The sequence below is a fragment of the Cynoglossus semilaevis genome, chromosome 1 (genome assembly GCF_000523025.1).
Source record: "Cynoglossus semilaevis isolate Cse_v1.0 chromosome 1, Cse_v1.0, whole genome shotgun sequence".
Lineage (NCBI taxonomy): Eukaryota > Metazoa > Chordata > Actinopteri > Pleuronectiformes > Cynoglossidae > Cynoglossus > Cynoglossus semilaevis.
Genome location: NC_024307.1, coordinates 26,687,426 through 26,698,027, shown reverse-complemented (window position 1 = coordinate 26,698,027; position 10,602 = coordinate 26,687,426). Strand labels below are relative to the sequence as shown.

At 40.9% G+C, this 10,602-nt stretch overlaps 2 protein-coding genes and 1 long non-coding RNA gene across 5 annotated transcripts; 2 read left to right on the top strand and 1 right to left on the bottom strand.

Annotated features, from left to right (window-relative positions):
* Positions 1-1,096: 1,096 nt before the first annotated feature.
* Positions 1,097-5,147, top strand: tex261 (testis expressed 261). The gene is made up of 6 exons (XM_008323602.3): positions 1,097-1,297; positions 2,619-2,698; positions 2,780-2,933; positions 3,041-3,108; positions 3,785-3,887; positions 4,095-5,147. The coding sequence occupies exons 1-6, from the start codon at positions 1,228-1,230 to the stop codon at positions 4,208-4,210; spliced, it is 591 nt and encodes a 196-aa protein (XP_008321824.1). The 5' UTR covers positions 1,097-1,227; the 3' UTR covers positions 4,211-5,147.
* On the bottom strand, positions 4,784-9,015 carry ankrd53 (ankyrin repeat domain 53). 3 transcript variants are annotated; one of them, XM_025057810.1, is made up of 6 exons: positions 8,849-9,015; positions 8,499-8,586; positions 6,779-6,987; positions 6,430-6,594; positions 6,002-6,122; positions 4,784-5,927 (listed from the first exon to the last, which is right to left on the bottom strand). In XM_025057810.1, exons 1-6 carry the CDS (start codon positions 8,902-8,904, stop codon positions 5,397-5,399), a joined length of 1,170 nt encoding a protein of 389 aa, XP_024913578.1. In that variant the 5' UTR covers positions 8,905-9,015; the 3' UTR covers positions 4,784-5,396. The 3 variants fall into 3 exon arrangements, with proteins under 3 accessions (XP_024913578.1, XP_024913583.1, XP_024913589.1); XM_025057815.1 differs by lacking the exons at positions 8,499-8,586; positions 8,849-9,015 and adding an exon at positions 7,978-8,403; XM_025057821.1 differs by lacking the exons at positions 8,499-8,586; positions 8,849-9,015 and adding an exon at positions 7,203-7,343.
* On the top strand, positions 5,460-6,593 carry LOC112487354 (uncharacterized). Its single transcript, XR_003050396.1, has 4 exons — positions 5,460-5,584; positions 5,664-5,734; positions 6,111-6,213; positions 6,454-6,593. It is a non-coding gene; the product is annotated as an uncharacterized LOC112487354 (long non-coding RNA).
* Positions 9,016-10,602: the final 1,587 nt, after the last annotated feature.

Sequence of the window (10,602 nt, the reverse complement as noted above, 5' to 3'; positions counted from 1 at the left end):
AACTTTTAATCCGGAGGGGGAAGGCCGCCCGCCGCCATTCATTTAGGCCCATTAATGCTCTCACACCTGAAGCCCTGAGGTGTTTGTGAGCTAAGAGCCTCAGGTCACCCTCACACCTGCTCCTGAGAGTGTCTTCAGACGCAGCAGTTCGCCTTTTGTTTTCTCACCTCCTCACAGATCCTGCATGCATGAGTGAATGCACGCACACAGCCTCACACCCTGGACGTCCATTTCTACCTGCCTCTGTAAAAAGCATTTTGAAAAAGAGAGAATGAAATTACTCTCACCTTTGACTCCGACACCATTTTAGTGTCTTCACACTGTTTTACATTATATATTTACTTTTTGAGCCTTTCTTTTTACTAGGAGTCTGCCTTTTCCACTCCCTACCATACATTTTTAATTTCTCATCCTGGACTCAGGTGTTAGGTAGAGAGTTATGGTGACGTACAACGGCTTTACTGAGGTTGAATTTTTAATCATGAAAATATTTATGAGGTTGTCCTTGTGAGATGTATGGTTCTGACTCAAACAATGCTGATTTTTTAAAACTGTGTCCAGTGGTTTCTGCCAATTACAGGAGCATTTTTAAGATTTCCAGCATTTCAGTGTTTACTGTCTTTTGCCCATGAGCACAGCTAAAGTAACAGAACTAAAAATGAAAAGCAAGTTCATGACAATGTTAGCTTTAATTACACACAACTTAGTCATAGTAAAACAAAATATTAGCCCAGGCTGTTGAAGTATAAATTCAGTTGGTCCAGATTCTTTTTTGGTAGCTATAAACTGGAGGTAACCACTAAATTGAACCAAAACATATAAATGTATTGAACACAGCTTCCGGTTTTGTGCAACACGAACAATAATGTATCACACTATGCAGAGTTAAACTTTAATTTCACATTGTGTTCAATGTTTTCAATACTATATAGTTAACTGATTAAATATGTAAACAGTTTACATATTTAAACTATTCATTTAAACTATATTAGTGTGTGTATACAGTATGTATAGCATCTCGTTGCTCTGCTCTCTTCTCTCCCCAGCCAGATGTGACGCTGTTTCTACAGCAGTCGTGTTTTGTGATATTGAAAGACGTCTTGTCTCTGTTGTTGGGTTGTCAGTGAAACAGAGGGAGGAACTTTGGCCGCTGCTAGTTAGCGCAGAGCTAGCACTGTTTTGTGTTCTGTTTTCAAATTGTTGTACTGTTTTCCCACATGCACAGAGATGTGGTTTATTTATTTACTCAGCTGGCTGTCGTTGGTGATCCAAATATCATTTGTCACACTAGCAATAGGTACGTACGAGTTATCATATACGTTGCCTTACACATCCTTGCTAATGCTAGCGGGGTCCCCCCCCGAATGCTAACCTTATCCCTAAGTAGCAGGTAAAGCCGGTACAGTAAACGTTAACACTTATCTTCTTTAAAGCAAAAGCACCATTAGCGTTTACACATTTTTAATTGTCTAACCCAAGTTAAAAAAAAATGCAACCACAAAATGCACATATTAGAGCCAATAATGTAGTAGTATAGCTAAATAGCTATGCTAGTCCAACAGATTGCCTAAATCGTTTGTTTTTCTTTTCATATTGTATATATTAAAACTTTATAAACTTATTATGTCACATTCGGTTGTCGTTTGCCTGTTGCCTGTATTATTTCTAATAAGCCGCTCAACTATTTGGAAATATCGTTACCGTAATTGCAGTACATGCCCATAGTGGCTAACAATTATCGGCTTATAACTACCTGCTAAGCTAATTTTATGATGATTACAGAAAATATTTTTTGATGGCTTTATATTTAAAATAAAATATTTTATTTAGGAAAAACTCTGTTGTGTAATTTGTGGTAGTGCATCTAAACTCAGGGTTGATGAAGTTTTCACGTCCTTTATGGTCTTCTAAACAACACAGTCATTCATGAGATTAATAGACAGAATATTTAAAAAGTGATCAGAGTCGTTTCGTTCACATTGACTTTGCTTCAGTACTTCTCGATGAACAGAGCTTGTCAGTTGACACAGGTGTGGCTGACGAGCACAATGTTTAATCACACATCATTCACACTGTCACGTATTTGCTCGTCGTGTTGACACGAAGCTCTCACATTCACCAGCAACAGAACCGACTGGTTATTTTACGTCTTCTGGTTGTCATTGTGAATTGAAGTGTTTGAATGAATTTAATCTCACCTGGATTCTACAAACTTTTCTCTTTATTGTCTCACCTCATCAGCAGTTTGTGTGTAGATGAAAATAGTACTAGCCCCACCAAGGTGGGTTTGTACCGTTAGTGTATTGCTGTTCTTGGACTTTGAGGTCACTGTTATCTGTAGCTACTAGTTATCTCTGCCTGATGAATGCTGGGGGACGTAGCACAAAAGTCAAACCATGTCCAAATGTTATTTGGTGGTTTTAACTTAAATATTGTTTAAATTATTTGTTCTTAAATGTATAATTTTGTATTAATTTATTTACCAAAAAGTGGTAACCAATAGTTAAATAATATAATCACCTGTCTGTTATTATTATTATTTTGTGATTATTAAAAATGTTCAAAAATGAAATTGTTACATTTGTTTTTTGTCATTCTGTTGATGTCCCCACACTCAGCTGCTGGCCTTTACTACTTGGCAGAACTAATAGAAGAATACACAGTAGCCACCAGTCGGATCATAAAGTACATGATCTTGGTGAGTCCAGGTATCATCTGTATTTAATTAAGAATCAACTCAGCCAAACTGAAGCTTCTGTGTCCTCGTCTCTGTGCACAGTTCTCCACCGTAGTGCTGGCAGCTCTCTATGTTTTTGAGGGCTTTCCTGCTCTGATGGTGGGGGTGGGTCTCTTCACAAACCTGGTCTACTTTGGCCTCCTGCAGACCTTCCCCTATATAATGCTCAGCTCACCCAACTTCATCCTCTCCTGTGGTCAGTACAGCAGAAACCAACTTCACAATTTTATCCATTTATTACTTCAAACAAAGAAGTTTTTGTTACATGTGCAGCTACAATTCTCTTCCCTCTGTTTCCCCCAGTGTTGGTGGTGGTGAACCATTACATGGCCTTCCAGTACTTTGCACAAGAATACTATCCATTTTCAGAGGTGAGTGACTCTAAGGACAGTGTTTGTTGACTCCCCTGCTCTCTCTTTCTCTCACTCACTCTACGATGAGAGTGACTACAATGTCACTAAGACTAAGTTACACCTCCACTTATTTATACTTATTAATACTAACAATGACCCAATCATAGGGTGCACTTGGGCCGTTGTATGGCACCCAAGCGTGCTGCTCCCTAAAGTTTCAGATTATATTGCTAGTGTGAGTCCAACTGCTCTGTGCAGTTGGAAGTGGTGGGCCAAAGTGCAGAACACTGGGCCAAACATGCTCACAATCTCTGTTCAGTACGTCTCCTGCTGCCTCTGCGAAAATGTGCAAATCGGTGCCTCAAAGAGTGGATAAATCAAGACATGGCGCCGGCTGGCTGTTTTGAAGATAGTTCACAGAGCAGCCGTTGTTGTCAGATTTGTTCTCGATCGTGCTGCGTTAACCACATATTAACAACTGATGTATTTGTTGGAGGCAACGGGGCTTCAGCTCGCTTCACCTTTTCACTTCTGTGGGGTACTGAGCACAACTGGCCCTAGTGTGTGTGCACCCATAATTGATTTGACTATAAGAATTAACACTGAGCTTTTATAAAATATTTTTGTATGAGTTATGATAAAAATCTGATTTTTCTCTTTGGTTAAATGTGTAACTGAACCATGTGATTCCCAGGTACTGGCCTACTTCACGATCTGCCTGTGGGTGATCCCGTTTGCCTTCTTTGTTTCTCTGTCAGCCGGAGAAAACGTGCTGCCATCCACCATGCAGCAAGGAGGTGAGAGCTGGAAACCAACATGTGATTTAATAAAAACAAATCAAGATACATACATATATATATAGTATGGTGTATAGATATATATATATATATGTATATATATATATATATAGTATTATTATATGTTAGTAGTCCAGATAGAGCCCTACATGGAGTGACTTTTGTACATGTTTGCCTGATTGTACTGTTGTACCTCCACCTTTTCAGATGACGTGGTGTCTAATTACTTCACCAGGGGAAAGAGGGGAAAGAGGTCAGGGATCCTCCTCATCTTCTCCTTCCTCAAGGAGGCAGTGCTGCCCAGTCGGCAGAAAATGTACTAAAGAGCTGAGACTCGGGCTACAGGTGTGAGGGGATCCGGGGCAGGGGGTGGGTTTGGTTACGTATGAATGTGTGTGTTGGAGGTAAAGGGGAACGACTGTGGACTGAAAACAAAGCAGAAGCCAAACCGGGGAGAAGGGCACACCAAGAGAACGAACCATTGAAGGGAAACAGTTTGACGATGGACAAGTTTACACAGACCACCTCTGTCTGTGGTGGTCTGTGCTGACTGCCATGACCATCCACAGGAGACCACTCTGAGGCAGAGATCTTCTTAGGTGCAGTTCTTTCTAATTGTGACTCCATTTTTTTAAACACTTGGAATAAAATGTCAAAAATGTTTGCAAGGTTGGGAAAAGAAATCACCGCTAAACAGCTGTGTGACTCTGGCTGATTGAACAGGAGACACCATACTGTTGTTGGTCCCAGCAGAATCAGAAGGGTCGAAGGTCAATTTCTGAAGTGCTGGAGTTTACACTTTTTTTTTCTGGAGCGGTGGTGAGATGCAGAAATCTAATCTGCGGAGCCCCTTGAAAGTTGGTGGAATTAATTTAAAAGGCAGAAACAAATCTTTCTTTTTTTTTTTAATCATCCACATCAGGCCATAGATATGACATGTGACATTTCCTCCTAAATGTTGAAATCTCAAACATTCTCCATTCATTGCATCAATTTACAACAGCTCTCTGTCTCTATGGATATGTTTTAGGAAGACGTTGCAAAATAACAAACATTTTTGTACTTTCTTTATCAACAACAAAGGAAAAAAAAACACTTTGAAGACTGAACTTGTGCAGTGACTCCTGAAGGTGAGGGGCACAAAAAGCTGCTCAAAAGGAGTTGATGGGAGAAAAAAAACCCAAGATGTTTTGAATCTGTGGTGGTCAGGCTGGGTAATACACAACTGTATCATAACAATAAAAGGTTTTGTTGAAATAATTAGGTATTAATGTAATTATTAACTTTAAGTCATATCTCAGAGCTACGAGAACATGAGATGATCCTACAGTGAAATGTTCCTCAAGAACCGTCTTGTCATAGTCTGTTCTGAATGATGTTGCAGGTAAAGTCTTCACTCATTGTAGTTTTTTCTCTGTCATTTTTAAAAGCTGTTAAAATATTGACCAAGAACTTTTGAACCCAACAGGTAAGTAGATGATGATTCTTGGTTGACAACACCTGATCCACTCAGTAGTGTCCAGGCTCCAGCATGTGTACCAGGTGCATGGCTACCTCAGTCCAGGTGGAGGTGCTGCGCCCCCTAGAGCGTCCTTTGTGCTGGACCTCTGAGATGTTCTGTGGCTGGAAATCCTGGGAGCCGAGGATCCTGGATGGGAACGCTTTGGGGAACAATACCTTCTTCAGGACATTCAAAGGTAGATCAGGAGCAGTTTGAGGGACACAGTTCCACTTGGTTGTGTACTGAGGACGCCCGCTGTGCCTGTCCTTCCACAGGGTCACACTGTCCCTGAGGTCTGGCTCTGAGGTTGACCTGCGCTGAAGGCTGGTGGTAATGTTCTTAAACTGTAAGTCAGGCGGTATCTTTGAGACATCGATCTTCTGAAGATTGTTTTGTTCCTTCTTCAAACTCTTTCTTTCCTGGTGAGGTCTGTCCTCATTTAATGATAGACACTGGACATGGTACTGACTCACCGGGACTTTAGTGTGCTTTGGGTGACTCTTCTGCTTACTTGTCTCTGACATCTTTTCTTCTTGTGTCTGGAATCACCGGAAGTGAGATCAGACACTTAAAATCTTAGATAAAGCATGAGGAGCATTAAAGGGTTTCATACCTTTGGGCTGACATCACTGAATTTGACCATGGCCACCAGATCAGTGTATAACACGTTGGCTCGCCTGATCTCCTTCATCTCTTTCTTCTTTGCTTCCTCCCACATGCAGCTCTTTAGGTATCTACAGACAGACAGACAGTTATAATAGGATCTACAGAGGGCACCAATTCATAATCCAGCCAAGGCCAACAAAATGACAAGAGCCAACTCTGGTATGTGGGCCACATCTCTGTCAAACTTGTACCATATCTCTGCTTTGGGACTGGTAAGCTGGTCTCTACACCAGATATGGGCCACTGACAGATTGAAACCATATGTTGTGAATGGGCCAAGTGTAAGGCCTGTCAGTGGACCAGCCTGCAGAATCAGATTTAAATTTATATACCTATTACTTGGTTCCAGAGCTAATTTCTCTAACAGTTAGTTACCTTGCTACCTTTCTGTGACACCAGATGCGGGCCATATCCAGTGGAGTGTGTCCCATAGTATCTTGGAGCGTAACATCAGCGCCGGCCTGGACTAGGATCTCTACACAGTTCAGGAGACCTTCAGAAGCTGCCATGTGGAGTGGTGTTTGACCCACATCTGAGGTTCTGAGGACAATGAATATCATGGACCAGCAGACCAGACAGAAGTGATCATGTTGACCACGTTAAACCTCTCAGAGAGGGGTTGAGATGACCAAGGTTTGGTTAATATAGAAAAAAAATCAATGTAAAAAAAAATTAAAATTATGGAAATCTAAATAATAATAATAATGAAAGAGCTGTGACTTACACATTAGCTTCAGCTCCATTCTCCAGCAGAACCCTAAGACAGGCTGATGTTCTAGGGGAGCTCTGGGAGGACATGAGCATGTGGAGAGGTCGGTGACCCTGAGAATCTCTGCTGTTGATCTGAGCTGCTCCTGCAGACGAGGACGACAGAAGACGCTGAAGCTCAGCCAGCTGGCCATACAGACAGAGCATGTGCAGTGAGGACAGACCCTGGAGGACGAATCACAGAGGTGGTCTGTCAGTGTTAACAAGTCAAGTTCCCTGTTCTCTCTGGAGCATTTTAGCTTTTTTTCCCCACTGGAATAGTTTTGTTAAAAGAGTGATTCTTTAAATGAAACCTCTTTCCCAATATATTTAAAGCAAAGATCTTTGAGCTGCGGGGTTGACTGGCAGAAAGTAGAATAAATAAATAAAGGTAACATCACCTTAAACAAGTATATTATTTATATTGGGTTTAAAAAAAATCATTTTCTTGGGGTACACTGTAGAACAGTACTTTAAGGCCTTATGACATCAAATGTACTGTTAACTAGCTTCTTAATATTTTGAATTTTGACTACATTTCCCAGTGTGGCTGTTAGGAGGGTGGTCCAGTGAGCCGACCAGATTCCTGTGTGTCCTTGGACAGAACTCAGGATAACTGGTAAACACAGACAGATTTTTGCAAGGCTGTGAAATACAATCAACCTGTCATCATCCTGTCTGTCTCTTTGTCAGACACAAACTCCCGTGGAAAGCTTGAAACAATCAGCAACTTAAGGTTTGTTTCTCAAACTGTTGACGTGTTTGGATGGTTTTTTTCCCCTGTCAATTAAAAATCACATTTGAATAGTGAAAAGAGTCTAAACGAGCCACTTCATTTCTCTCCCTTTAACTTGTGCAACGTGAGCACCTGATGACGTCATCATACCGCTGAGCTGCTGCAGGATTGAAGGAGAACACTCTGGAGGTAACTGGAGATATTTTTTATCTATCTCGATAGATTCTTCAAAAGAAATGATCTGCAGCCAAATTTATTTCTACCGAAACTGTTTGGCAGGAAGTTCTAATGTTGTTTAATTCTAACATTTGCACACACACACACCTAGCACAAATGTCCTAATAGTAAAATGCCACATTTAGAATAAAATACATTTCAATCAATACGTTTTTATTACGAAGTCCTTGAAGGGATGTGGGGAAAACGTTTCTGGTTCTTACCTGTACGGTTCAGGTGGGCACGGTAGCGGAATCGCTGTCTGTGAGTAAGCGAACCTCTTCTTCCACTATTTTTGCATTTTGTTTACGCCAAAGCGATGTTTCCCGCCGAAACTTTTTGTGTGAGAATTATTTATATCTTTCGGTCACAACATAACCTTGCAATAAAATTAATGAAGAATTATCATGGGAATGCAGTCGGCTATTTTCTGGTGCGAACCAGAAAGTTTCGCGTGCTTATCTGAAACTTAAGGTTGAGCACCAAAAAACGTTTATTGGTTTATTTATTTGTTTGTTTGTTTCCCAGGTCCCTTTAGGGGCTGCGTATAATTTCAGTCAACAACCATAACCACCTACAATGAAGAGACAGACATAATACCTGTTTTATTTTTGAGGACAATGTTGTATTAATCTTTATATTTCTGTCCAATTTTTCCCTCGTGTATTAATGTTTATATTTCTGTCCAATTTTTCCCTCGTTCTGTGTTTACTGTTTTTTTTACTCGAGTTTGAATGTGAATTACCCGTGGTTTGACGCTGACGTCCACGCTGTCTACAGCCTGAACACAGGGGGGCGCGTTTCCGTGTTTCGAATCACTTCCGGATGGTTTCCTGTGCGAGTAAAAAAAGAAAAAAGAATTAAAATACTTTAAAAGACAAAAGTTGTCGAATATTTTCAAAAAGTTATTTTTTGTTTTACTTATCTATTTTAAGTGTTTAGCATTTAACGCACGGAGGTGAAACCCTGTTCTAGACTCAGTACGAGACCTTTTAATACAAATTATACTTTATCAAATACTTCAGATTTTTAGACGCTGTATGATTATTATATACAGTATATACATGTATGGTTTATATTTCTATATAACATTACCTGGTTTTGTGTTTTGTTCCATGCCTCCCTGTCCTGCCTTTGTTGTCAGTTTCCATGGCAACTGTAGAACTTGGGAGCAGAAAGTTTATAGAGCTTCACTTCTCAAGTAGGAGGAGATTATTGGAACAAAGAAAACAATATTCCTCTTAATATAGACACAAGTTAAAACACACAGCCACTGTTCCTCTTTAAGGCAAGATCAGGTGTGTCATATAAAACAGGTTTCAACACTGAACCACTGCCATCACTGGAACAGTCCACACGTGATCAATTTGATTTGGAACTAAAATGATAAAGATGCCCCCTGGTGGTTGAGCTTGCAGACCTCAGCTATGGACTGGCTTAGACTGCTAAGGGAACTACCACGGTGCTCATGGTTAGCTCCATCTTCTGTCAGTGGGTGAGCAGTTTGAAGCCTGAATAACTTTTGTTATGGGTTTTAAGAATCACTCGCTCAACTTGTTTTGTTCCACTCTGTGAACTGTTGTTTTGTACTCTGTACCATCAGGCTCCAGTCAAAGGTCAAGGACAGAGCACAGAGCCGTGGCTCTCTGCTCCAACCCTCCAGAGCCTGGGTCCATGTCACAATGTGGCTCTGCAGCTACGACTGTGACCTGAGCAGGTTTGCACTGAAAAGGTGAGTCCACGTGTGTGTTTATATATGTATATATATGTGTGTGTGTGTGTGTGTGTTTGAATGTGGAAAGGTCGATAGCTTGGCCTTACTGCAGCCTCTTTAACTTCCTTCGACCTGGGTCACATGTCAGTGGTGCGTGATAAAGTCTCACTGTAGAAGCTCTTTCATGTTCGGTTTTTCAGTTCAAGTCCCATCAGACCGACCTCTGACAGCTGTGTGACTCTGGTTTCTGTATATGGAGTCAAACACTGTGTGTGTGTGTGTGTGGTCTTTAAAAGCTTTCTGACATGTGGTGGAATCAAATCTGAACATAGTAACTACTGTTTATCTGATGCTTAAAGATGTCCACCCTCCATGTGCCTTTGCTTCTTTAATGCACATTAGTGAAAAAACTACAGTGAAAATGTGTGTGTGTGTCTAAATGCAGTCGGTGCTGGGCAGATTAGCATCAGGATGTTCACAGCTATCCAAACCTGCTTAAGGCGAGGATGAATGTGAGATCATGTCTCAGCATCCTGGCAGCAGATGCTCCCATTGGTCACTGACATCATCCAATGGCAGCCCATCTGTTTTTAATCGGCGGTGGTTACGGTGCGTTGGTAGCTGACCAACGGTTTATCAGTTTGCATTGTGAGAGAGAGAGTTTTATTTATTTATTTATTTCATTATTTTTTAGAAGTACTGTACAGTAATTCCCCAAAGGACTAATTCAGTTTGCTAATGGCTGGTAATTTGATCGGTGCTTGTGCTATCATTAGTTTGTAAAGCTACAAGCGTTAAAGGACTCGACCAGAGACAAGATGATAAGAAGAAATTCACCAGAGGACATGGAAAAACTCTACCTTACCTCCTTAAAAGCAGTTTGTTCTGCAAAGTTATTGGACAAACAACGGTTTTGTTGATCCTCTTCAGAGGTTCTGCAGGGATGGCGCCTCAGGTTCACTTTTGTCTTTACAAAATTGAAGTTGGAGTCTTTGGCCTGATAGTAAAGTTTTTTTTTGTTTTCTAATCACATTTTGTTGTACGGATTTCAATGTAACCAAATTCAACCTTCCCCTAAACACCCCATCAACTCTTTCCTTGGCCTGAACTGGCCCTGCACAGAACTGCACTTGTG

What these genes read in the sequence shown, in the direction of transcription:
- tex261 (XM_008323602.3), top strand. Translation starts at nt 1,228, where the DNA reads ATGTGGTTTATTTATTTACTCAGCTGGCTGTCGTTGGTGATCCAAATA. An exon ending in CAACTTCATCCTCTCCTGTG is followed by an intron (nt 2,934 to 3,040) that starts GTCAGTACAGCA and finishes TGTTTCCCCCAG; the next exon opens with TGTTGGTGGTGGTGAACCAT. An exon ending in ATCCACCATGCAGCAAGGAG is followed by an intron (nt 3,888 to 4,094) that starts GTGAGAGCTGGA and finishes CCACCTTTTCAG; the next exon opens with ATGACGTGGTGTCTAATTAC.
- ankrd53 (XM_025057810.1), bottom strand. Translation starts at nt 8,904, where the DNA reads ATGGAAACTGACAACAAAGGCAGGACAGGGAGGCATGGAACAAAACAC. An exon ending in GGAACAAAACACAAAACCAG is followed by an intron (nt 8,587 to 8,848) that starts GTAATGTTATAT and finishes TTACTCGCACAG; the next exon opens with GAAACCATCCGGAAGTGATT. An exon ending in TGTCACAGAAAGGTAGCAAG is followed by an intron (nt 6,123 to 6,429) that starts GTAACTAACTGT and finishes GTCTGTCTGTAG; the next exon opens with ATACCTAAAGAGCTGCATGT.